This window comes from Canis lupus, chromosome 19 (genome assembly GCF_011100685.1).
Source record: "Canis lupus familiaris isolate Mischka breed German Shepherd chromosome 19, alternate assembly UU_Cfam_GSD_1.0, whole genome shotgun sequence".
NCBI classification, from domain to species: Eukaryota; Metazoa; Chordata; class Mammalia; order Carnivora; family Canidae; genus Canis; species Canis lupus.
In genome coordinates, this window is record NC_049240.1 from 54,694,968 (window position 1) to 54,721,718 (window position 26,751).

Below are 26,751 nucleotides of genomic sequence, written 5' to 3' on the forward strand. Positions count from 1 at the left end.
GCCTGTGTCTCTGCCTCTCTCTCTCTCTCTGTGACTATCATAAATAAATTTAAAAAAATTAAAAATAAAATAAAATAATAAAATAAAATAAAATAAAAGTAAGTCATGGAGTCTGCTTCTCCCTCTGCCTGGGTCTCTGCCTCTGTCTTTCTCTCTGTGTCTCTCATGAATAAATAAATACAATCTTAAAAAAAAAAAAATAGTAAGTCACAGACCATTGGCCGCCTCACTGCTTTGCCTGTGAAACAAGTCCTTAAAAGTAAAAACGAGTGTGACTTCGTGTTCAGCACACATCCGGGCAACAATTGTCCGCTGTTGGTGGGTTTGCTCCTCTCTGATCATTAAGCACACGTACGTGTGCGTGGGTGTGTGTGGTCATTTCTGGTGTTACTGTCAGCACCGCTGGATGTGACACACTGTGACCTTGACTGTGCGGCTGAGGCGATGATCATTTGGTTGGAAATAATCACGTTATCATCCAACACGTCCGTCACATAAAGAGGAAATTAATAAGAAAAGGAAAACAACAGTGATTCTTTAGATCGTTAAAGGTCACGGGTTTCAAGGCTGGACATTTAAAATTCCTGCAGGCGTAGTGCTTCGAAGATATCCCGTGTACACCTCGCTCAGAGAAAAGCTGTATTTGGTTATTTATCCTTAGATGCAAATCGAGTTATTTGTAACAGATCCGTGGAGCCTTGAACACTGGAACCACCGGGTCCACCTCAAGAGCTGCCCAGGCGTCGGCTGGGGAGCGGGGGGACCGTGTGCTCACCGTCTGTTGCCCATGTCGCCCTGAGAGACGATCCAGAAGATCCAAGCACTCGGGGTGACCTGCGGGTCGGCTGCCAACAGGACAAACACCTCCTGCCACCCTGTGAGGTGCCCGTGGCGCAGTCTCTGTGCCTCCAACTCAGTGGTCCGAGCCGCGGTGGGGCTCAGGTCACCGTCCCGGTCACCGTCCCAGATCACTGTCCTGGGTCACTGCCCCGGGTCACTGTCCCAGGTCACCGTCCCAGGTCACCGTCCCCCAGGTCACCGTCCCAGGGAGGCGCGAGCCTGTGGGGCCTGGCATCCCCGAGGGTGCCCTGCCTGGCGGGCTCTGCTGGGCGCTGTCTGTGCCCTCCTGCCTGCGGCTCCTGCGCTCGCTTGCCCGCTAAGAAATAAAGAAATCCTTAAGAGAGACAAAAATTAGGGGCGTGTTACGTAAAATCAACCGTACATAGCCCTGAAAGGAACACTTTTCTGTCCGACATCTGAAACAGGTCTTCGTGGCCGGCGGGGGCGGCCTTCTGCCTGCGGCCCAGGGCGTGACCCGTCCGGGGATCGAGTCCCGCGTGGGGCTGCGCGCGTGGGGCCTGCCGCTCCCTCCCCTGGGCCTCGCCTCCCTCTCTGTGTCTCATGAATGAGAAACATCTTAAGGAAACCGCGTGAGGAGGAGGATGTCCGTGTGGCGCAGGGCACGAGGCGCGACTCGCGGTCATGATGCTCCTGGACACGGAGGCCCCGGTGGGGGCGGGGCTGCACCTGCACCTGTCTGGGCGCTCCCGCCTCAGCTCGCGGCCCAGGGCTCCGGGGTCCGCCCCGCCCCCCGCCCCCCATCCCCGCGGTCCCCCCCACCCCCCCGACCTGGCCTCGGCCCCGGGCCCGTGTGCGGGGGGGACCCTGGGCGGACCCGGCTCACCCCTGGCTGGCGACCGCGTGTCCCCGCGGGTCCCGGCGGCGCTGGACGGCGGGTCGGGGAGGCCCCACCACTGGCTGCGGCACTGCCTCACTTCGCCTGCCCTCCGCCCCGCCCTAGGGCGCCTGCGCCCGCACCTGCACACGCACCTGCACGCGCACCTGTACAGAGACACGCGCCTGCGCACCTGCACGCGCACCTGTACAGAGACACGTGCCTGCACACCGCAGCTGCGCACCTGAACGCGCACCTGCACGCGCACCTGCACACGCACCTGCACACGCACCTGTACAGAGACACGTGCCTGCACACCGCAGCTGCGCACCTGCACGCGCACCTGTACAGAGACACGCGCCTGCACACCGCAGCTGCGCACCTGCACACGCACCTGCACGCGCACCTGCACACGCACCTGTATAGAGACACGCGCCTGCACACTGCAGCTGCGCACCTGCACTCGCACCTGTACAGAGACACGCGCCTGCACACCGCAGCTGCGCACCTGCACACGCACCTGCACACGCACACGCACACGCGCAGGCGCACACGGTGTTATGACCTCGGTCAGAGGCAGGAGCGCCGTCTGCGGTTGGCGGCCGTCGCAGGTGCGGCCGCGGAGGAGCCGAGAACCCCCCGGGACCTCGGGATGCGGGAGGCGCTGCGCCCCACGAGGAAGGGCCCGGGCGGTGGGTCCCCCGAGGTCACGCAGGCCGCCCGCGGTCAGCCCTGAGCGCCCCGCCCGGCAGGTGGCGAGATGACAGGTGGCGCCCGCGGGGCCCCCGCAGAGCCAGATGGGAGCCAAGGGGCCTGGCGCCGCTACCCTGAGCGCGACCCGCGGGGTGAGCTGCAAGGGGGCGCAGAGCCCCTGCAGAGCCCCCAGGACACTGCGGGCTGCGTGTATTCCACTGGCCAGAGCACACCCCCAGGACCGCACTTTTTTTTTTTTTTTTTAAAGATTTTATTTATTTATCATGAGAGACATAGAGAGGCAGAGGGAGAAGCAGGCCCCATGCAGGGAGCCCGACGTGGGACTCGATCCTGGGTCTACCAGGATCAGGCCCTGGGCTGAAGGCGGCGCTAAACCGCTGAGCCACCCGGGCTGCCCCCCAGGACCGCACTCAAGTGCAGAAAAGGCTGCAGATTTAATCCTCAGCTCTGAGCGGCAGGAAGCTCCGCCGAAAGTCAGGGTCCGGGTTCTGGGAAGGAAGAGGAGCCACGGGGCAGGCAGCCAGCAGCGGCGGCGAGGTCCCTGCACCCCTTCCATCGGACCTCGGCCGCTTGCTCTCGGCCCACGGTTAGGGGCGCATCTCCTCCGTCTCAGGGACCGTCAGGCCGCGCCCTTCCTCATCACCTTGTGGCCCGGAGCAGCCCCACCTCCTCTTCCCGCAGGGTCTCCTCCAAGTCCTGGCAGTGCGCTCTGCATCCACGAAGCAGCTGATCCCTTTCTCCGTTGAAACCCCCCAGATGCTCTCCCCCTGTGTTTTCCCTTGTCATTTAAAATTTACCTCCACGATGACCGTGAGCCTGTTGGGCAAGAGGCGGATTGTTTTTTGTGTTTGTTTTTGTTTTAATTTTACGTATGCTCCATGCGCAACGTGGGCTTGGACTTAGGGCCCTGAGACCAAGAGTTGCTCTACTGAGTGAGGCAGCCAGGCGCCCAAAAGCCGATTTTGGTTTTTTTTTGTTTTTGTTTTTGTTTTTTTGATGCTGATTTTGTTTTTAACCAAGTTCCTGACGTAGTAAATTCCTCCCTTATTGTGAATATTCACAATATTCAGTGACCACACGGGTATCAGTCCCGATTATGGTTCCATCATGTCAAACTCCTTGTGCTCCAATGAATGGAATCACAAAACCCTACCATCTCCCTAACCCTTTTCAGGGTATGAGGTCTGAGAACTAGGATTCAGGGAGTGGCAAAACTTCTATAAGATTCCTACAAAGGACATTTCAAGCAATGTTTACGTGTCCTATTTATGGATGAAGTCAAGGTCTCTTGGGTAGTTTCTGGTCTCTCTTTAACTGTTGCAAAGGTTAATGGAGCCTTGGAATGACAGGCCAGACAAGGCCTCAGGGATCACCTAACGAAGTGTGGCGCCCGCTACACAAGGGGAAGACGGGCATCAACTCGGCCTGGAAGCAAGACGTGTTGGCCCGAGTGGAGCCAGAGCGAGGAGGCTGTTCTGCAGAGCCACGGCGGGTCCCTCAGGCCCACGGCGCAGCGGCGCGGGGGGATCCTCTCCCTTCTCGCCGCTGCCCTGGCCAGCAGCCCCCTGCAGGACGGCCGCATCCCAGGAATCCAGACTTCTGGAGGCCTCGACTCGGAAAGGGGCGCCCCGGCTCTCAGCTCAGCCACAGCCCGGCCAGCGTGGACGCTCCCCGCAGGAGGCACAGCAGCCGCTTTCATCACCGTGTCATGTTTACACATGAGAGTTTGCTGTTTTGTGTTTTCTTTTCTCAGATCCAGCGCATGGGCTAAACAGAGAGGTGACCTCAGCGGTTGGGCAGACCCAGCTGTGGGAAGCCAACCCCGCGCACTCCGGGACAGAGGTTGGTCCCGCTCCAGGAACGCTCGGGAGACGGCTGTCACTGAAAGGTCATTGGCCACCGAACAGCGAACCTGCTCCGACGTGCCAGAGACGTGACCGTTGTTGGGAGCCTCCTGATGCTGGTTTCACTCAAGGGCTTGTGTCTTGAGGCACCCACGCATTACTATGACTCCCGCCACTTGCTGTTTGTTGGGTGTCACGGTGTAAACAGAACGGGGACGTGTCCATCGTCAAGGAGTAGCCAGCGGGACGCAGGGCACACGAGCCGGGCAGGGCTACACCGCCTTCTGGTCAACGCATGACCCCACGACAGCCTGCGGACGCCTCCCACGTCGCACAAGCCTCCTCCTCTTCCCCACCTGTACCCCACCTGCTGGGACGTCCAAGGGCAGAGGTGCGTGGGCGTGGGCGTGGGCGTGTGTTGGGAATGGAGGACGTTGGCCATAGCCCGAGCTAGGTCTCCAAGCTCTTTTCCTTCCGGAAGGCCACGAGGGTTTAAATCACAGCCACAGAAGAAAACTCCCCTATGATACACGCACGAAAACACAGACCACGAAGGGGACTAGACAACGCTCATTCTGAAAGACTCAAACAACTTCGTAGCACCACGGACTTTACTGAGAATTGGGAGGGATTCTAGTACCTTCTAGTCCAGTCTCCCGGTCCTCCGCATACCATTCCTCTCGGTAGAGGAAGCCCTTGGTGCCTGCCTGAACCGTTCCAGGGTCTGGGATGCCTCAGTATTGGGAAGCGGCTTCATCGGCGACGCCCTGCTTCGTGTCTGTGATTGTTCGACAGGAAGCCTCGGCGCGGCAAGAGCTCAGTCAAGGCGACGAGAGAAAAGTGAGGAAGAATCCAATTCCGCGGCGTCTTGTCCCTTAATACCAGACGCAGAGTCAAGAGAAAAGGAATTGGTTTAGAAAAACGTGTGACATTTTTGAGACTGGGGTTCACTTCCGTCATATAGTAATTGGAAAAAGAAATTCAATTTAAAAAATGAGAAAAAGGCTAAGAATAGGCAGTTCAAAGGGAAAAAAATATAAAGGACCAATAAACAAAGGAGAAGAGTTTATAATCTCACACGTGGCTGAGGAAACACAAATTAAAGCAGCAAAATGCCACTTTCCAATGCGTGCGCGCGTGCGTGCCTCACGTTGGATCGACGATACCCCGAACGTGGGCGCAGGCACTCTCGTGCTTTTTGAAGGGCAATCCCGTTACGCCTGCCAGACTTTAAAATGAGCACAGCCTTTGAAATTTAGGTCGAGATGCACTTGGCTGAGTACGTCGAAATACCTTCCACAGTGTCTGTAACACAGGCATGTCGGCCTCAGAGGACAGTGAACAACTTGGGCGCCCGTCGGTAAGACACCGGCACCAGGTCAGGGCACATCCAACGCGGGCTGCTCGCCAGCTGTTCCACCGGCGAGGTCGGGCTCTATGGGTGAACGTACAAGGACACGGAAGAGCCACGAGGGGAAAATCAGGGTGTAGGAGGGAGTGTGCGTGTGCATGTTCACGCATCCACGGGCATTTCTGCAAGACGCCAGCTATTCACTAACGGTGGTTACCATTTATTTGAAGTGTAAAATGTGCCAAAGCAACACTATTTCATGTCCAGGTACATGATACACAGCAGGGAGGAAACACGCGGGAGCCGAGACGTGACTATAATTGGAGCCCACTAGGAAAAGAGGGACGAGGAACGAGGTTGGTGGGGAGCCCACGAGCATCTCTAAACGTGCTTCAGTGTTTTATTTCAATAAGAATGTATCTGTGCGGTTCCGTAGGAGTATTTGGAGGGGAAACCATAAAATGAGAAGACTCCTTTGACTCTCCACCTGTTAACCTTTATAAAATCTCTTAAAATAATCAGTGATACAATAATGACTCAGTGTACTGCGGTGTGAGCCTGTGGAGAGCAGGGATCAACCTATCCCTGGAGAAACCGGATCTCCCGGATGGAACATTCTTGTACTAATCGTTCTCGTTTGTCTCGTTCTTCTGTTAATGCGGCCCGCGCGACAGTTGTGCTTTCTGCTGTGCTCCCGTTTGTTGTCAAACAGCAGCTGGTGCCTCCCGTTAGCGCCGCCGTAGCCACGCCGGAGACGGGGCCTGGCCTCCCCCTGGCGTGGGGGGCTCCCCGGGAGCGCTGCGCCCTTACTGAGGGCGGGGACCCCCGGCCAGGTCCCCGGGCGGCCGGTCCTTGAAACCTGGGGAAGGGTCTTGGTTCCCTGCAGAAGCCAACCCATCGGATCACAGCTGTGGGCCGTGGCCGGGACCACGCGGCCCCCCAGCACCCTCACCCCCCGTGGCCGGATGCCCCGACACCTGCTTCTGGGAGCTCCCTGTGCCAGGCGAGCCCGAGTCCCCGCTCGGCCTGCTCGGCCTCCGGGAGCTGTGCCGCCGGCCTGGCCGTGGCTGCCCATGGTCCTGGGCCCAGGGGACGCCGCGGACGAGGTCACAGGGTCCTGGCCCCCCCCCCCCCAGTGTGGCCCCCGCCCCAGAGCGGGGAGCCTGCTGCCCCAGGTGCCCTGAGCACGAGCTGCCCTTGGTGGCCCGACGGGGGCGGCCCAAGCCTACGCAGGCTGCCGGCCTTGGCCAAGGACGCGGCCCGGGCGCCTGCAGCCGGTTGCAGAGGCCCCGGGCCTGTTCCTCCGCCTGCTGCCTGCGGGTCCCGGGCTGCGGGGAGGGGACGCTGGGGCCCACCTAGCTGCCCCGACGGCCTCCTTTATGTCACCCCCCCACATGGGGTGCAGCTTGTCCTCTCAGCCGGCGGCCCCCAGCGCCCGGCCCGTGGCCTCTGCGGGAGGCCTTCCACCAGGAGCCCCGAAGTCAGGGGTTCACATCCCACCTCCTCTGCCCGCGGGATCCCCCCGTACAGCAGGTGTTCCTGCCATTTGGGAACAGCACAGCTGGAGGTGGCTGAGGACTGTCCTGAACCAGCGGTGCGTGGAGCCTGGGAACCGAATCCCGGGGAGCCCGGGGACAGGGGGCGCTGCCCGGCTCCGGCTCCCCTCGGCCGCGCTCCCAGGCCAGGGTCGGCTTTGCCACGCAGCTCACCCGCATCGCCGGGGGCCCTGGGGAACAAATTCCGTGGAATCCGCGTGACCACGAGTGTGTTCGAAGTCAGCGTCGTTCCCCCCAGGAATGAGGCGCTGAGGCCTTCCCCGAGGACGGACCGTGCGCCCAGGAGCTCGCAAGCCGCTCGCGTTCCTGCTCCTCGACTCTAACAGGCCGTCGTGGCCCACGCGTCCCGGGGACGTTGTGCCAGGTGGCCCTTTCTGGGAGTGTCGGCCGACGGAAGAGAGCGGCCGAAGTTCGGAGAACTTGTGCCGGTGACGCGAGGCTCACTCTGAGGCTCAATCTTCAGATTCCTGGAGTCTTTTTTTTTTTTTTTTTTAATTTTTATTTATTTATGATAGTCACAGAGAGAGAGAGAGAGAGAGAGAGAGAGAGAGAGAGAGGCAGAGACACAGGCAGAGGGAGAAGCAGGCTCCATGCACCGGAAGCCCGACGTGGGATTCGATCCCGGGTCTCCAGGATCGCGCCCTGGGCCAAAGGCAGGCGCCAAACCGCTGCGCCACCCAGGGATCCCAGATTCCCGGAGTCTTGATGGGAAGGAGCAAGACCCTGGCTACGGCCGCGGTGGCGGTGACAGCGGTAGGAGGAGGACCAGGAGCGCGGCACGAACATCTGCCCTTACTCCGTGGCATGCCCCGTCCCAACCACTCATTCCTCACGTCGACTTGGTTAAGCTGTTGCTATTATTATCCTCATTTTACTCAATTTCTGAGAATAAATTAAGTCTTAGAGAAATAACCCAACTCGCCCAAGCGTACGGAGTCTGCACTTTCTATCCTAAAACCTCGTGGACCTGGGCGTCTGGCCGGCCGGCTCAGCAGGTGGAGCGCGCCACATTGATCTGGGGGTTGGGAGTCCGAGTATTGGGTGTTGAGATTACTTCAAAACCAAACCAAACCAAACCAAACCAAACCAAACCACGTGGGTTTCTGAGGCTCTTTAGTAAGACTAAGTGCATAGGAACCTGCGTGAAGGTCAGGCCCCAAAGCCTCTTCCAGCTCACAGGGCATCTAGAAAAGACAAGCATCAGTTGGGTGTTATTAAGGGTGGACGCATGAGATGCCCGTCACACCTACTGATACATTACTTAAGGCAGAAATTAAGGTGTGTTTGGGTTGCGCCATTTATTCACTGATGTTTTATTATTTATCACAATTGAATGAATTTGATTCATTTGCTCATTTATTCATTCACCACCTGACATATGCCAGCTGGTGCAAGGCACGGAGGGTGCAAGGACGAGTAGCGCCAGTGCACTCTCCTCCGAGTAGTGCGGAGCCTAGAAGGCGGTGGTCCAGCCTAGCAGGGGGAGACCTTTCTTCCAGGACTATGGTAGGAGGCGGGGGGTCCTCCTGTGCTGTGACGTCTCAGCAGGTACACGACCACCCCAGGTTGTTTTTCAGACCCAAGGCGGGGGCTTCCTTTCGCTTTCTCCTTTTCATTTTAGGATTGGAAACTCCTGTTTTCCCATTTCTAAGAAAATGGCCACTGATACTTGAGGCCATGACACAAGACACAACCACGCTGAAAGCCCCAGGGGTGGAGAGGCCTGAAGCTCTAGCAGGAGAGAGTTGGGAGCAAGAGACCACCCAGGAGGGCAGAGAAGACTTGAGAGACTGCACCCTCTGTGCTAAGTGTCGGGGGTGGCTAAGGGGTCTCAGAGAAAGATTCCACACCCATAAGGGTTTTGTTTTCAGCAAAATAATGTTGTCCATCTTGTTGAATTAATGGCAATTACAGTTTTTTAAATTGCATTTGTGCATGTGTTTTGGTTTTTAAATGTATAAACATTTATAAAACATACGTGATTTAAATGTGTACTATTACATGGAATTTTAATAAAACCACTATTATTCAAATTATTTTATTTTCCAATTTTTAATTTAAGGTGTAATTTATATACAGTGAAATTTCCCCCTCTTGAGTGTAGATTCCTGTGAACTGACAAATGCATATAGTCATGTGGACATCACAGTTTCCAAAATGTCCAAAAATGTCCCTCATGCCACTTTTTGGTTAACCCTCCTGTGACCATAGCTAATTCCTGATGTGTTTTGTCCCGGGGGAGAATCTCTCAAGCAGACTCCGTGCTGAGCACAGAGCCTGATGCAGGGGCTCGATCTCATGACCTGAGCCAAGACCAAGAGTCCAACGATAACCAACTGAGCCACCCAGGTGCTTCCCTTTTAAGTTTTATAAAAACTAACTAGGTATTCTATATTCTCAGTTAATTTTTTTTTATAGGGTACAAGTATGGATCAGGTTTTTTAAAAAACAATTCATGTTCATGTGTCCTTAAGATTTAGAAACACTATAGTATGATATTTTCTTGAGACGCTTGGCTGATAAGGGAGGGAAATGATAAGTAGTAACAAGGGGGCATAAAGTCAAGAAACATTAATATTTTTATCTGTTTGTTCATAATAGGGAGACCATTAGATGTGGCTTTTAGATTACAGAGATGGCGCCATTTAAGAGAAAGAGATTGAGAATCCAGTAAAGATTCCTCTTGTTAATATTGACCGTGACCATCTTAATTATCATACATCTATTCCCAGCATCCAGCACAGCGGCATGTACATAGCAGGTGTTCAAGAAAATGTTTTGAAACAAAGAAAACAAAGAATCAACACAAGAGGACGTAGAACCAAGAGTACAGTTACCTAAGCAGCCTTGACTCAGTGAGTAGAGAGCGGGAACAGATTCTCAAAAATAGGCAGAGGAACATAAATACGTAGATAAGAAGTTCATACCCCATAGCCTTGATTTTTTTTTTTTTTTTTTTTTTTTTTATCATGAGGCAAGGTTGCATCTGCTGGGGAAGGAGAGAGGGAAGTGTGACGACCTGACTTGTCCGCTGAAGTGTTGCGATACCTCACATGGATGAGCAGGACTATGTGCTGAGCTAGGTGCCTTGGGAGACACTGTGTAAGAGGGGATTTCTAGGATTTAGTTATTCATATCTCCATGTCACGTAGGGATATTTCCCCTGTACTCCGAGACATAAAAATCTCACCCCAACCAACAGAATGACATTTTAATACCAAGCCCTTTGCAAAGTTCTTGGGGTTAGCGAGGGGTTGCAGGGAGGCGTCTTGAATAGGAAATCCTTGCAGAAATGCCCCTCCTATCACATCCTATAGGCAACTGTGTCAAAGTTTGCTTTAGAACTTTGAACTTTCCCCTTTTCTAAAACTATTCCTTGGGTCTAAGGAAGGCACTTGCGAAAAGTGCATTTTCTTTTAAAGGTTTTTATTTATTAGAGAGAGAGAGAGAGAGAGAGAGAGAGGGAGGGAGCACACAAGTGGGAAGGAGAGGAAGAAGCAGACTCCCTGTGAGCAAGGAGCCTGATGCAGGACTCGATCCCAGGACCCTGGGATCACCACCTGAGCCAAAGGCCGACATGCAACCAACCGAGCCGCCCAGGCGCCCTGAAAAGTGCATTTTCTGATTATCATGTCTCAGATTCCCATTTAGAAGCAGGAGTTTTCTAATTTACAATTCTCTTTCATTTCTCTTGAACCCTTTCTAGAATCCGCTGGCCAGTGGGCTCCATGGACTCCAACAAGAGAATCAGGGCACAGCCTTTGGGAGAAATGATGCCATTATCTTTTTTTTTTTTTAAGATTTTTTTATTTACTTATTCATAGAGACAGAGAGAGAGGCAGAGACACAGGCAGAGGGAGAAGCAGGCTCCATACAGAGAGCCTGACGCGGGACTCGATCCAGGGTCTCCAGGATCCCGCCCTGGGCTGCAGGCGGCGCCAAACCGCTGCGCCACGGGGGCTGCCCCTGATGCTATTATCTTACAGGAGGGTAACTTTCCCGTGGGGGACCTCCCCCAACACTGAATCTCGGCTTCCCTTTTGCAAAACCATACCCTAAATGTTTCATTTTTTAAAAAAATTAAGATTAGCAACATTCAGCACTCCCCCCTCCTTATGCCTGTTCTTACCCTATTCCTGTTGTATGTGAACTTGTTTTTCTTATTATGAGACAGCTGAGAATATCAATTCAAATAACCTATCAATGTCATTCTAAAATCATAAGTTCTACACTATTAGACTACATTGACTTGCACCATTTAGAAAACACCATTTTGGGGGAGAATATATTTGTTATGACTGAATAAATACGTGTCCTTAGTGTAGTCTCACTGTACAGAGATGTCACTCCCCTACGTAAAATCTTCCAGCAACTCTCCACCGTATTTAGAATAAAATCCAAAATTTCCTCATCATTTACAGGGCCTTGGTGATGTGGCCTCTCCCCACCTCTCAGACCTCAGCTCCTCCCACATATGCTCCAGCCAGAAGCCTCTGTTCTCCCCCAACACACCAACCCCGTTCCCACCTGAGGCCTTTGCACTTGCTAATTCTCTCTGCCCGCCACATGGCGATCTAGACCCTCAAGGGACTTGCCTTTTTCTCCTCATTGAGGTCACATCTCATTCCAAACCCAGTGGATTCTATATCCTAAAAATTTCTTGAATACCTAATTTTGCCTTTGAACCCAAAGAATCTTTGCCACAGCCCTTGGCTCACATTTTCATCGTGGTTCCACGATACGGTCCACCTACACTGTACTCCTATTGTCCTCCTCATAGGCCATTTTCCTTCATACTTCCTCACCTTCTGCAGGTATCTTCTCTGCCTGACATTCTTTCCCTCTTCTTTACCTGGTTAGCGTACACGCTTAAGACCTAGCTCAAATGCCATTTCCTCCCAAAAACCTCTCTTGATCTGTCCCCCACTCCGAGTTAACTGAGTCTAATGTATTCTCTGTGGCGTTATACTAGTCATGCTAACTTGTCCAAATGCCCTACACGACAGAGAGCGAACCAAACCCCACGCTTCCCACCAATTGTACATATGGGGGTAACGCAGAAGTGGATGACCCTCAGGGATTACATTTTCCAGCCTCCCCTGCATCTCGGGGTGGCCACACGGCTAGATCCTGCCAATGGAATGTGAAAAGAAGTGAGACATTCTACTTCCAGGGCTGAGGCCTTTAAGAAGCAGACCTACCTCCTCCTGTCTCTGTCCTTCAGGCTTGATGCAGGTGACAGCAAGGACTTCTGGATGGTGGAGCCACAAGATGGACGGACCTGGCCTTCAAACTGGAACACCTGGCCTTGACAGTTATGGCAGAAATAAACAACTTCCAGGAATCTCCAACTTATTTTGTTGTAAAGAAAGTTGTTAAGAAAAATACAATAACCAAAAACAAAGAATTGGTTTATAGGCAGATCTGTGGAAAGTTAGCCAGCTGAATTCAGAAGCATCCGATCCTTTTGCAGGCTTTCTGGTTCTTGTATATGAAAAGATTCAATAAGCTTATTTAGGCTGTTCCAATGTATTTGTTAAAGATTTATTTATTTTTGTTTTTTTTTGAGAAAGAGAGCACGAGCGGGCATGGGGCAGAGGGAGAGGAACGAGCAGACTCCCCACTGAGCACAGAACACTGACAAGGAGCAATCTCAGGACCCTGAGATCATGATCTGAGCTGAAAGTCAGATGCCTAACGACTGAGCTACCAAGCCACCCCTAGGTTGTTCCAATATTTGAAGAAGGAGAGAATAAAGGCTTAACTCAGAGCTGTTCCCTATCCATTTACTTTCAAGCAATACCTTAGAGTTGTTTTAATCCCATTATTGTTGAGTGGTCAGGGAATTCAAGACACACGTGCATTCGGAACATTATTAATTTAAATGTGTGATTACCAGAAATCATCCACTTGAAATAATGTTGCTCTTTTTCTACTAAATCTGTCACTTAAAAGCATGTGGTATACCAGCAGTTTTGTAACACTGTAACTGACGAACTTGAGTGGTATTTTCGAAGAGCAAACTTGAAAGAGTAGTTTCATGAGTTAAATCAGAACCTTCCTAAAATTAGTTGATTGGGAGTTTGAAGGAAGGAATGAAACTTAGTGGTAACAAAGGTAGAAGGGAGAGAGGGAGGAAGAAAAAAAGGAGAGGCCATCCTACTTAAGGAGGTTGCTACTTTGCAGGATCGCAAGAAGATCGATGGTACTCAAATTTGGGGAGATTTGGGAAGAAGGAAGCAGGAACTGGATCATAACTAAAGATGAATTCTTTCTGATGTACACATGACATTTCAGACATCATCTCAACAATCACTTAGGGAACATGAGTCAGTAGGTGACATAAGTCTAAGTAAAGAACAAAAGGTCAAGGATGGAGAGGGAGGTTTGGCAAAACCCCGCATGCCTTCAAGTAGCAGAGTAGTGGCATGTCCTGAAAAGTGCCCACAACGGAAGGATGAAAAAGGCAGTAGGCAAAATACGAAAAAGCACCCCAGTAGAACCAAGCTGGTCAGCTTGGCAGCTAATAAAAGGAGAGAGGCTCTGGAATAGGTTTGCTTCTTTTAAGTCTTTGGGTCATTCCAAGAGTACATGGGTTGGGAATTTTAGGACTAGAAGCAGAAATACTTCTATTTGTTATGTCTCTAAAACTGTACAAGCCATTTGTTCATAAATCCTTCCCCTCAGATTAAACCACCACTTCATACTCTGCATCCATGAAGCCTAGCACAGCTTCCAAGACGTGGTAGGTACAGGTATCTGTTTAGTTTTATTTTGCTGTTGTATATAGGAAGCCAAAGGACACATTTTTGGGCTCTAGAAAAGGGGGTGAGGAGATAAATACAGTATCAGAAAATCATTTGTAGCTCAAATATTGTCCTAAGAATATTAGATATGAATTCGACGAGGTCCAGTGAGTGCTACTGACTTCGCTTGTGTTTCCTCGGAGCCAAGGAAGGTGGGGATTCTGACTGTTTCCAAGCCAATGGGACTCGTGCGCTTATATGCTTGTCAGCCTGACACTGTGAGGGAACAGAAAACTAATAAACAATTCTGAAACATGTTTCTTAAATGTCTTAAATGAAATTAGCAATGTCAGTTTAAACTCCAGACACCTATATAATCCCCCCCACCCCCAAATGTCTCACTCTAAAGAACTTTTCCATAAAGCAAAATTCTGAACACTGGCTTCTTTTCCTGTATTCCTAAGATGGGCTTTGGCAAGCTGCTATGCTTACACTTTAAAGAGACAAAAATAAAATTACAAGGTTTCCTTTGATTTTAATGAGTAGAGTTCCAGCTCACTTCCTTTAAAATATTGCCCCTGAATTGCAAATTACTTCATGATCTTTTTTTAAGTGAGCTCCCTTCCTAGACTGACAGAGCCAGCTGCAGCATTGTACTGTCTATGGAAATGATATCATCAGCACTCTGTCCTTGAATAAGACCACAATCATTACATTTGGCTCCTTTTCACATAGCAGGAACCCAAGAGATGTTTGTTTATAGCAACGGTATTCAGAAAGTTATCCCTTCTGCACTCATCAGTTGGCAGCTTAAAATCAAAAGTTTAGCATGAATTACCTGAATCCCCTTTTAAAGCAAACGTAGTTTTAATTTTAATAAATTTACAATTAATGTTTAAAGTGCTAGCTTGTTTTCTAATTTTCACTGTTTTAATAGTTTTGATACTAAGGGCAGAGTGTAATTTATTATTGCTTATATTCATTATTCATTAACTATATATTTATTTTTTAAAAAAATCTTTTATTTATTTATTCATGAGAGACACACACACACACACACAGAGAGAGAGAGAGAGAGAGAGAGGGAGAGACACAGGCAGAGGGAGAAGCAGGTTCCCTGCATGGAGCCCGACGCGGGACTCGATCCCGGGTCCCCAGGATCAGGCCCTGGGCTGAAGGCGGCGCTAAACCACTGGGCCACCAGGGCTGCCCTATTTATATTTCTTATACTTCCGTGTTTCAACTTATTATCAATAATATAATTAATACTATTTGTTACAATTTGATAACTAATTAGAACAATTCAACCTAATAATTAAATTTTAAAAATTAATTTTACAGCTGAATCATTTTTATACATGGTATAAAACAGACTGTGTTCCCATCATCCCATTCCTTAGAGAAAGCCACCGTTAACCGTTTGGTGTCATTCCCTTCTGATCTTTGTTCATGTATCAATTTTGCTTTTTCATGGATGGGCTCTTACATTCATTTTAAGGGGTAGCAAATGATTTTGTCCAATTAAATGACTTAATTTATTTAATCAAATAACAGAAAAAAAAATACCTGAGAGCCATATTCACCACGAAAAACATGTTGCATAAATTCAACTCACATCTTTTATTAAAGATTCTCATCTGACAGATATTAGTGAAGCAGTCCATTAAACTATAATTTTAAGTACAAAAATAAGCAGGTGATTTTATAATCTGAAAAAGATTTTACATTTTCTTAAAAAAATGACTACCATTCTCCTTAAGAAACATCATTTAGGTTTTATTAACATGAAGCCAAAATGTTAGCACCATTTATATGCACAGTAAGACCATTAATTTCAAATTTATCATTTTTATCTTTAGTAAATCAATCTTTTCCACTTTCTGTCAATTATTTTCCGACTTTCGAAAATTGATTAATGTAAGACATTTGAAACTAAGTGTAAAATTTAATCAAATTTAATTAAATTTGATTTTAATTAAACCACTCTTGTTTTTTGCCCAGTAAATATTATGGCGTCTAACAGAAACTGCACATAAATAAAACATTAACTTTACCTGTTTTGTACACAAGGGTTCCATTGCTAAAAGGATTTTGAAAAATGGTGAAGTTGAGGTCTTAAAGCACTGGCGATATGCATAAAACCACGCATACGGTTACAGCAGGCCTAGCTTACAACCCAGGCTGTGGTCCAGTCCAGGGTCTGGTTTACAATACCACTCTGCTCACACGAAGCCTTCCTGAGTCCCCCCACTGGAAATAATACCATTTTCTTCTAATTCTCACTGCATTTTGTTTGTATCTTTTTAAAACAATCATCTGAGTATAGATGATCGATGCTCATCTAAGCATTGTTCAAAAGCAGTGAAATATCAAGTAATAAACTAAAAGAGTAGTTAATCTTTTTTACCCACAATGATTGATGAGAATTCTATCAAAATCATTCAACCTTGCACTGGAGTCTGCAACTGGCATAGCATTAGTTAATTAATTCTTATTAATCATCTTGATCTCTCTTCATAATGCTCCCAAATGCAGTGTTAGATGAAGAAAAAAAGGAAGAAAAGAAACAAAACCTAAGAGAAGCTTATTTACTCATAAATTAAAAACTATTTTTGTATTCCTTCCCATCCCAATTAAAATGATTCTAAAAACAAACAAAAATGATCCAACACTGTTTTCTAATTATCAATGTAATAGGCTTGATATAGCATAGTATCTAGGATACACAAAAGCATCAAGAATCAGAAAAATATCAACCATAATGCTATTGCCTTACAATAACCTGTAATGTTATATTTTCTTCCATACTTTCTAAACATAGTTGAGATCATATTAGGTGGAACAGTTTGAATCCTTCTTTTCCTCCACTTAACACGTCGCAATCACTATTTCCCCATGTTATTAAACTCTCCTTATAAAAAAATTTTAATGGCACATGTTTCAGCATGCAATTTAACAAATTCCTTAGTATACTGGTCCTTAACAGATGGATACTGAATGTATTTCTTAAATGAATTAACACAGGACTTCCAACACTTATTTTTACAACTGAACTGTATTCAATGTAGGGCTTAGAAAGCATCTGGGGGGGGGGGGGAAGCAAAACCTTATAATAAACACTTAAAGAAAATGTAGGATATATTCCAACAGGTCAAAACGCCAATCAGTCCTCTTTATTGATCCTATCACATTAACCATAAACTGTTTATTTAGGGGAAAAAAGGAACAGGACTATCAGCCACTCAGAGTACAGATAAAAGTATCCTACCAACCATTAGCTATGTTATTTTCATCTTCTCCACACAAAAATTTTGAACAAGAGAGGCACAAACCATAAAGAAAGCCTAACACATTCAACTAAAATTTTAAATTCTTATGAGACCAACTTAAGAATCCATAAAAAAGGTGAAAGGTTTAATGACACATGGGCAAAGGATTAATATTCTTTAAAAGAACTTTCACAAAAGCCAGTAGCAAAACGTATGAAGGATGCTGAAAATTTTATATAAAATAAAATGACCAAAAATCTATGAAGACGTTCAAAGTCAGTAGTAAACAAACAAACAAAAAAAATGTAACTATACAGGTGAGGTATCACTTTTCACCCAGGGGTCAGCTGAGACTTAAAAAATTCAAATGGGTGTTACTTGAAATAAGCAATGATGTGTTCCTGAAACTTAAAAACTTGCTCATCAAAAGCCATTTTCTTACAGATAATGACGAAATGGGAATTCAGTCACACCTGGGAAAGAGTACAATCTATATTATTAAACTGAATATAAACTTCTGTAAGACAATGAACCTTTAACAGAAAAGTCAAAGGACTAGCACTGAAGGCTGACATGCTTGCAGGAAAGCATCACCAAGGAGGAAGACAGGTCATCCGACGCTAGATGATAACAAGTGTTGGGGTATCCTTCCCCAATATTAAAAAAGGTCAGCTGGAAATACATGTTTATAGGTTTTTCCCTCTATACTTCCAAAAAGTACTGATTAGCACATGTTGGATCCATTGCAAGCAGGTTAACAAGTAAGCTCTGCACAACAGGTTAAAGGCTAAAGATCCCAGAGGCCTGCATTTTGCTGACTGGGGAAGACTGGTGAACATACACGTATGCACAGCAGAAATGCCCGGGCAGAGTGGCGGTGGCCTGCGAACAGTGAGGAGCAGGTGACTGTAGCATAAACTATTTTAATGTAAAGATGGCCCATGTGTTGGAGTGAAGAACTGACCAGGACGTGGGCGGGCTTTGGGGAAGACAATTGGGCAACATGCCACTAACGTCTTTTACTTTGATACAGAAATTCAACTTGTAGGCTAAATGAAAACTAAATTTAAGTATTAACTGCAGTATTGTTTTTAATGGCAGGAAGCAACAAGCTAATGTACATTAACAGAAGACTGGTTAAATAAATTGGGACAACCCAAGCAGCAAATACATCATTAAAATAGTTTTTTTATATGTGAAAAATGCTTATAGGGCATTTTAGAATTCTATATTGAAAACATACACTCAAATGTATACATATGCATCCCAAAGTGCCAATACTGGTTTTCTTAGAATGGTGGGACAATGGATGATTTTAATTGTCTTTTTGCTTACGATCTCTTTTCCGGTTTTCAGTCAAAGAAATATGTATTTCTTATGTGATTTTTTCACATTAATAAACACTTTTATATGCTAAAAAGATAATTATAAAAATTAAAGGGGCAAACTAGGAAGTCTGTAAAATCATGATTAAGGGTTAATATATTTACTACTTAAAGGACTTAACTGATTTATATGAAAAACACTAAGATTCTAATAATATATGTACAAACAAAAGAATTTTAAATATATTAAAAAATAGTATCAATAAACAATTAGGTGCAAAATAAGACAACATGCTTATCCTTTTATTTAAGTGGAAAGGGTTTTAAAAAACACCCGCAATATTAATTATGAATAGGCACTCTCAAATCCCATGGTATCATTTAATCCAGTAGCTGCACTTCTGAAATTCTAGCCAAAAGAAATATAGCTAACTATGAAAAAAATATTTCTAACAATGAAAAAGCTTTCAACAGAGTATGTCCATCACAATGTTCCTTGTACAAAGAAATAATGAACCCCAAACCTAGAAGCATCCAAACATTGGGACTGCTTCAAAAACATTTCATCTATGCTGAGATAGAATGATTTGCTAAACTACAAGGCATGTGGTGATGTGAATAAATGGTCACTTAGGCAGGTCAAAGTCACAGAATCGCAAAGGGTTGGTAGGAGTCATAAGGAACACATTCAAAAGGAATGTCAGAGGCTGTTTTATGTCGTGAAAATCTCATTCTTTAGTAGCAAAAGGGGGATATTCCAGATGTGAAAATGAAAAAAGGGCATAAAGATCGAAGATGATGATATAGACTTTCTTCCAAAAGAGCTGTTGTACCATTTGCCATTTCAGTGTCTGCAGACGCTTACAATATACTCTGGTGTGTTCCTGACATTCCTACACGCAGATCCACACAGATTTCAAGTAAATAAAATCTGTATACACTTACTGCACTGCATGATGCTTTGGGGCCATTTTTAAGGAAATAAATCTGATTTCTAGCACAAGAACCAATGAGTAAGACATATGGTCACCTTGAATCCTTTTTGAAAGAAGGCGAATTAAGTAAGAATGGAATCCATCGGCGTGCTAGAATTACAGAGGTAAGGGAAACCTACATGGGGGAGAAGCTCGCAAACATCATTAGTTCTCATTCATTCATTTACCGACACATATAAGCCAGACACCTGTCACATACTCAGCACTGACAGATGTAAACTGGTCAACACAACATTCCTAGTCCTCGGCTGCCCCGGAGCTTACGTTCCAACGGAGGGGACACAGACCGTATCCAAATAAGCATACGCACGGGGGTGATTCCTCTTCTCCTACTTCTTTTCCCTCACTTTTCTTGTTTACTATCAATCATTCTCATGAAAGTTCACTCTAATAATATTCATTTTAAATGACAGGACTTTTCTCACAGTTTAAGACAAATTAGTTAGATAAAGTGGTCACTAATTATCTGGTTCATGTCCAATTCAAATATCCAGAAGAAAGAACCAGAAAGCTCTCTATTACCTAAGTTCCATAAAAAGATTCCTAGAGAATATCAGGACAATTGTTTTGTCATTTGCATAATGCAGCTATTATATCTTTCCAACTGTCCTGGCTGATCTCAGCGCTGGCCGGTAAATAAGGCTACCATCACTAAGTCTGAACACATTCAGAGAATAAATCAGAATAAAAACACTGACAACACAGACGTGTGAATAATAATTATAATTAACCCCTTCTAAAAGAAAAGGTATATGTAATAGTACATAGTAGAGTAACAATTTAACCCATCTTTTTTTTTTTCCTTTTTTACTCAAAGCATAAAGCAGAGACAACACTTTATCCCAGGTTAACATGCAACTTAAAAAAAAAAGTTATTATACATATTAAACATGGAAATTCACCGGTAAAACCTTATTTTTCATTTCCACCCAAACATATCTTGACATGATTCCTTTATTTCATAATAAATAAGGCCCTACCGCTGGTCACCTGACCCATCCCTTACATTTCTGGAGCCTGACAGCTTAGTGAGTTCTGGAGACAAGAACACTGCTGTACGTAACACATCTGCAAAACAGCAGCTGATGAGACTGCTTTACCGATGGAGAGGTCCCTACTGCAATCTGCCACTCCCTCCCAGCTTCCCGCAAAACAGAAATATGCTCCAGCCATCCACAAAGTTGTCTTGCCAAGAAAGCCCCCAAATATTATTCCCCTAGGTATCTAACACATCAGCGGTGATGAACAATAAAAGCACCCAAGTGCTCTAAGATCCTTACTTTTTTGGAATATTCCTTGAGTGTCAAGTTTTCTTAGGATACAGGGAAACACAAGTTCAAACAAAAGAGAGAAGACAAATCTTCTGCGTTTTTGTGCATTACAAAGCTTGACTCAAAACCTTTTATCACATTAGAAATTCCAATACAACAAACCTAAAACCTTTCAAAAGGTGTTCTATTTTCTTTGTTGTATTAAATGTGGCTTCGACTATGTCAATATGCATAGAGCTCAATTTGGGAGGGGTAGTTACACAAATAGAGGACTTGAAACGCATTTTCATCTAGGCTTCTCTAAGGACATACGATAAAGAAGGAAGACTATCTACAAGAATTTACCATATTTAAAATCAATACTGTTAGTAAAATTGTTTTTAAGCACAAATTAAAATTAGTATACATTTTTCTCATCTCTAGCAACCAAAAGAGCCCTCCTTAGTCATAATTGTAGCTTCTTCCTCAATGTGTTATTTTGAACATTAACCGAGAAAATATCTTTAAAAGTGCTCTGCAGGTATCACCTCCTCTCAAAAAAACCGTAGAGGGACATAATATTAAAAAAGGCTACTCCAATCTAAATGACTAGTTCAAGCAAAAATAATTAGAGGAATTCCGTATATCACCAATGTCAGAAGTTTTGGAGAAGAGAATAGCATACAATTATTTAAAATCATGTACAGATTTCACGTTCCATGCAAGATGATTTAAAATATAAAGACAATGTAATTGTAAGAATCAAGTCTCGGCCCCAGAATTTATAGTCACATTCTATGGCCTGAAAAAAAAAAAAAAAAAAAAAAAAAGAAAAGAAAAGAGGGAACTATGAGAAACATAATAGGAGTCTATCAAATATTTTAGTTTTTAAGTAGACTCTTAACAAAGAGGAAAGATTTGGGCATGCACACAAAATGGATCCAGAGCTAAACAATATGATCAGAATTACTAACCACTAAGTATGAGGAGAGTTAAGAGGCTACTCTTATATAAGCAATAAGCTTTCACTAAGGTTTTAAAATGCACAATATAATTTTCTGTGTATGAAGGCTATTTAAAAAAAAAAAACAGAAATAGATTTCAGTTTTCTAGCCTCTACCTTAACAAAAGGGCAATGGTTTTGCTCATGTTTACTATGGTTTGTAATCTAGGGTTTTTTTTTTTTTTTTTTTTTTTTTTACTCAAATAAAGCACAAACTGTGACTTAGAAACCCTCAGGGCTGTGTCATCAGTACACCAAGCACATATAATGCCATAGAAAAAAATATATATAATTTATTAGATGGACTTAAAATCCCACACACATCAATTTTAGGCACTTCTTGAGTACAGACTATGAGAACCTTCTTTCAGAGAACAGCATATCTAGCAGGAAAGACCATACACTTTAGTTTTTAGAATAATACGTAACTAGACAACTGATTTGAAAAATTGCATAATTAGCCCGACTCTATCCTGTGGCAATTTCTTCATAATTCCACACAGCATTTTAGCATTTAATAGAAAGTCATTTTTTTAACATCCAAAGCTTTAAAATTTTTTTCCCTTTATTTCACCAATATGAGTTTAAGACTATCATAGATTCTTTGAGGGAGCATGAGATAGAAGTTCCATTTTGTATACGTGGAACTTTAAATGAGTACTTTCTATACTGTGTCTGTATCTATACAGAATCAACACATGATGGTTGATGATTCTGATGTTTTTTAAAGCCCATTTCAACAGGTTTATTTTGTAAAGACAGGCTTCTCGTTACTAATTCCTTTAGGCATCTAATGTTTATCTGTGTTCTTTAAGTAAAACATGAGGAACAAAACAGAATGTGGGCTATGGTTTTAAGGATGTCTTCAGGTTAAACACTACATACAAATTCGGTTTGGCATCTTTTTTCCGACTCAAATCGTTTGCACAGGTATCCTCCAAAATGCGATCTATGTTTGGTAATGGGAAGATAACATACACGTAACTTCATCCTGTCCGTGCCTAACTAGCGGCTTAAGGAACTGGCAAAGTCTAGACAGTTGTCACCTCCTTTCTGAATCTACTATTCAGCATATGAAGCTAAAATTAAGAAGCATTAAAATGTTAAATACAATATAAACGATTTTATTACTGACATTTATATACCGTATGGACAGCAAGCCAGTCTTCTGATATACTCAACAATCCTGGCAATACTCTCTAATGAGCAAAGTGCAAACTGGTAAATCAAGCCAGTGGTGGGGAGATAGCAAAGAACTAGAGAACCTACCGAGAAACTGGTGGTGTAGGGAATGATGGCTGTAAGGCAAAGTTTGGAATACCTCCAGGACCTGGGTAACATACCTTCACTGATGGTGAATGAAGATACAGGGGAGCAAGGGATGGCTGAGCTATGGGAAGCTCTGATCTGAAGTAAGAAGTTCCAGCGTATATCTCGACAGCTGGGAGGGGTCAGGGATAAGCCATGCCAAGAAACCCCGTCTCTACCCAGCTTCGAAAGAGGGACTGATGCCAACATACAACTGGGCCATCGAGAGAAGATGATCCCCAAATCCACAGAAAATCTGGGATGTGCTGCTATCCTCTAGGTACAAAGCAGAACACACTACAGATATATTCCCAGAAACACCTGCAGAGAAAACTAGAAAGTTGTCTAGACCAGTTTTTCTATTTACGCAAATATAAACAGATTTTGAGGTTGTCTGTACTGTATGTGGTTGCTGTAGTCACGGCAAGAAATGTAAAATGCCTACAAGAGAGAGGACAGTAAAATCCCATTTCTAGGCATCTTAATTCTATACACTCAGACAAAAAAGAAAGGAACATCTCCGGGACTTCCTGCCTTTCCTCAAGCTCCCTGTACTTTTCTGTAACTACCTACTAGGCACTTCTTAAAGGCCAGAAAACAGAAACTCTTCTATTTCACACCACACTTCTAAAATCACTTTAACTATCTGCATTAAAAATGCCAGCCAGCAGTGCTAAAGCGCTTCTCTATTCTTAAGGCAAAATGTCATATTCTATACCCACCTCCCCCGGCTCCCCCAACCACCTGCCCTCACTGAATTCTTTGCCCGTCCTAAGAGCCAAATAAGAGAGAACTGAAAATCCTCAAACTAGACTCCTCGATATAATGTGTAAGATATACTTTATAAATGCTATTATCACAAAATTAAACATATTTAAATGCTTGTAGCATGTGGTTACTTTCACCAAGATTACATGCCTTTCAAAATATCAAACAACATTTAAATCCAGCCACATGTACAGAGGTGTGGATCTCTGTTCTTTTCAGAGGCGAGCACAACGGCTCTAAATAAGATGACTGTTTACACCCGAAAGTAGCATATTAAAAACCAAAAGCAATGCCTTTTGCTTAATCCTACTCAAACTACATATAAATTGCCAATAGGACTACTCCTGAGGCTCTCCGTCGGATCTGGAAATAATACTGTTTAAATTGTCTTGATGTATATTCTTACGTGAATTAAAAGTCTTTTCTCATGTAATTTTGGTTCTACGTACAGTGTACAGGTACAACCTTATTTCTAATGCTTCGCTTAGAGAAGACAGAATGTAACAAAGAATCGTGTTCTGTAAATGTGGTTTAAGGTTTCTTGCATCCTCACGATGCCATGTCAACGACCTGCTACAGGACACCAACCGTAACGATGTAGTGCACGCCTTACACATCCAACCACGAGTGAATTCTAGCCAAGGCCCTGACGGCAAGGGCGTGTGCTGGTGTAGCGCTGAACTCCTACGGCAGCAAGCCGCGGGACTAAACCACGATTCTTCAAATTGAAAGATAAAAAGGGCAAAAGATGCGAATTTGCTGGACTACTTTACAGAATATTTATCTCTGGTGAAAATGCGACATCTGCAAAAGAGATTTGGATTTTTAAGGGAGTTTTTAATATAAAACGAGTCATTCCTAATAATAATAGTGATTTGGAAAAGTATGAGAGCATATGAACAAATAAAGCTTAGTAATTTGGAGTTTACTTTTGTAAAAGCAAGTTGACAAATATTAAAATGTTATACTTGCATTATGAACATTATACTAGAAATATGAAACACAAAACGTCCACTGTTAAACACTGATCTCCCATGCCCGACTCGGATTTAGTTATTGAGTATATGCTACAGAAAGAAACTTTCGGAGTTTTGTCAATGCTTGTCAGTACTATTATTCCTCATCAAAATCTGCATGAAATCTAAAAGGCTGGTATTAAAAGTAGTTATTTCTTTTCTTCAATATCCTAAAACATGCCAGTTTGGATCAGCCTTCAGATTTTTAGGGCATGAAACACATACAAAGAGAGTACCCAAAAAGATGTCTGAACACATTAGGGTAAGTTTGTTTATAAGTTACAACAGAAATACCTTCAACCTTCATAGCTTCCCATTTTCAGTGAAGGAAAAAAAATCCTACTAAGCAAACAAGATATTTGGGGCCAAGTTACTTCTTTGTAAAAATAATATATCATGTCGACCAACTTTTAAACTGAATTCTTAAAAGCATTAAAAATAATTTGTATTTAATAATCGTCAATGCGTTCACGTGGTATTAAGAAGATAAAAGAAAACGCACAGAAATGAAAAATCTCAAACTATCCCAATTCCTACAATGAGAAATTTTCAAATTACGAAATAACCTTCGTTGCTTAGAAAATAAGCTTTACTTTTCATCTCAAATTCACTTTAAATGCTGGATATATAATTCAATACCTAAGAAGACTCTAGGTAAATTTCTTGATAATATTTATAGGGTGATACTAATCTGGGCAGACATATTTGACACAACATCTTCCCACTAACGTTGCGGGGAAAAAAAATCACTCGATAATTTTAATCACAATTAATGATGGACTAATTAATGGATTAACAATTTTCTCAGTAATTCAGATGGCATAGATCCAATAAAGGGAACAATCTGATAATTGCTCAACATGAAATCCTGTCCTTTCATAATACTAAGCCAAAAATTTGCAGTACTCCACTCAGTTGGATTACATGTTTTCATTTATGTAATTTGATCAACAAAAAATAGGTACACAATGTTGAGCTTTCTTCTCTTTCTTTCTTCCTTTTTTTTTTAAAGAGCAGCTCAATGAGTTTGGGGATCGGTTAGTACAATACAGAGAACATAGGGGGAGAGCACAAAACGGCACTTAACACCAATGCCAGTATTCATCTCATTATGGTTATAACTAAGGATATTATTACTTTTGTGTTATTTGCTTTTCTTTAGAACATAATCAAAGCCGTAACTTGAACTTGAGGTATATACACAATACATACAACCTTATGCAAAATACTTTTCATAATTAACGTTACATTTTAAAATATTGGAAACTGAGTGTGATTTGTATTTTGACTTAATGCAACAAGAAGAGAACAACATTCAACTAGGGAGGGTTATACTGATAATAAAGCTCTTAGAATGAAAAATGTCTTCCTCTCCCTTTGTACTTACCACAGGCTACACAATGTCCTGAGAGGATTCATTATGAGAAAAATGGCAATCACAGCTTTAAAGACCTTGCTTTGGAAGGAACTAATGAGAAAGCAGATTGGAAAGTGAGACTTCATCTTTGTTTTCAAATAAGTGGTCTTAATTTTTCTTCTTATAGAAAAAGTTTAAGTCAGTTTATTATAAATATATCTAAACCATTAATTTTTGCAGCTTTCAGGTAAAGTCCAGCACTTCGTTTATACAAAGTCCATGAGCAGAGGTCAGTAGAGATCATCTAATCTTAAGTCGTGACATCATCCATTCAAGTCCTTGGCATAATCTATAAAGAATATAAAGTCGTTTGATTAAATTATCAACTAAAAAGCTATGAACAACAAAGTAAAAGATACCATTTTTCATTTACTTAAACAACAAAGATTTAAAAATCAATAATATTTAATGTTGGTGTTATGCTGGTAAAGCAATACTCTCATACATAGTAGTACATTCATGCTTTTCTGGTTCTGTTATGTCTCCAGTTTCTAGACCACTGCCTGACACACAG

At 44.3% G+C, this 26,751-nt stretch overlaps 2 protein-coding genes across 2 annotated transcripts in view; one reads left to right on the plus strand and one right to left on the minus strand.

Moving 5' to 3' along the window:
• Window positions 1-1,482: 1,482 nt before the first annotated feature.
• Window positions 1,483-2,411, plus strand: LOC119877273 (putative uncharacterized protein FLJ46204). Its single transcript, XM_038564538.1, has 2 exons — window positions 1,483-1,509; window positions 1,851-2,411. Exons 1-2 carry the CDS (start codon window positions 1,483-1,485, stop codon window positions 2,409-2,411), a joined length of 588 nt encoding a protein of 195 aa, XP_038420466.1.
• Window positions 2,412-15,487: 13,076 nt separating this feature from the next.
• LOC119864502 (ADP ribosylation factor like GTPase 5A) overlaps window positions 15,488-26,751 on the minus strand; it is a 32,843-nt gene continuing 21,579 nt past the window's right edge. The window contains exon 6 of the mRNA XM_038565200.1: window positions 15,488-26,526. Coding sequence (XP_038421128.1) covers window positions 26,478-26,526 — 49 coding nt within the window. The 3' untranslated portion in view covers window positions 15,488-26,477. The remainder of the gene's footprint in view (window positions 26,527-26,751) is intronic.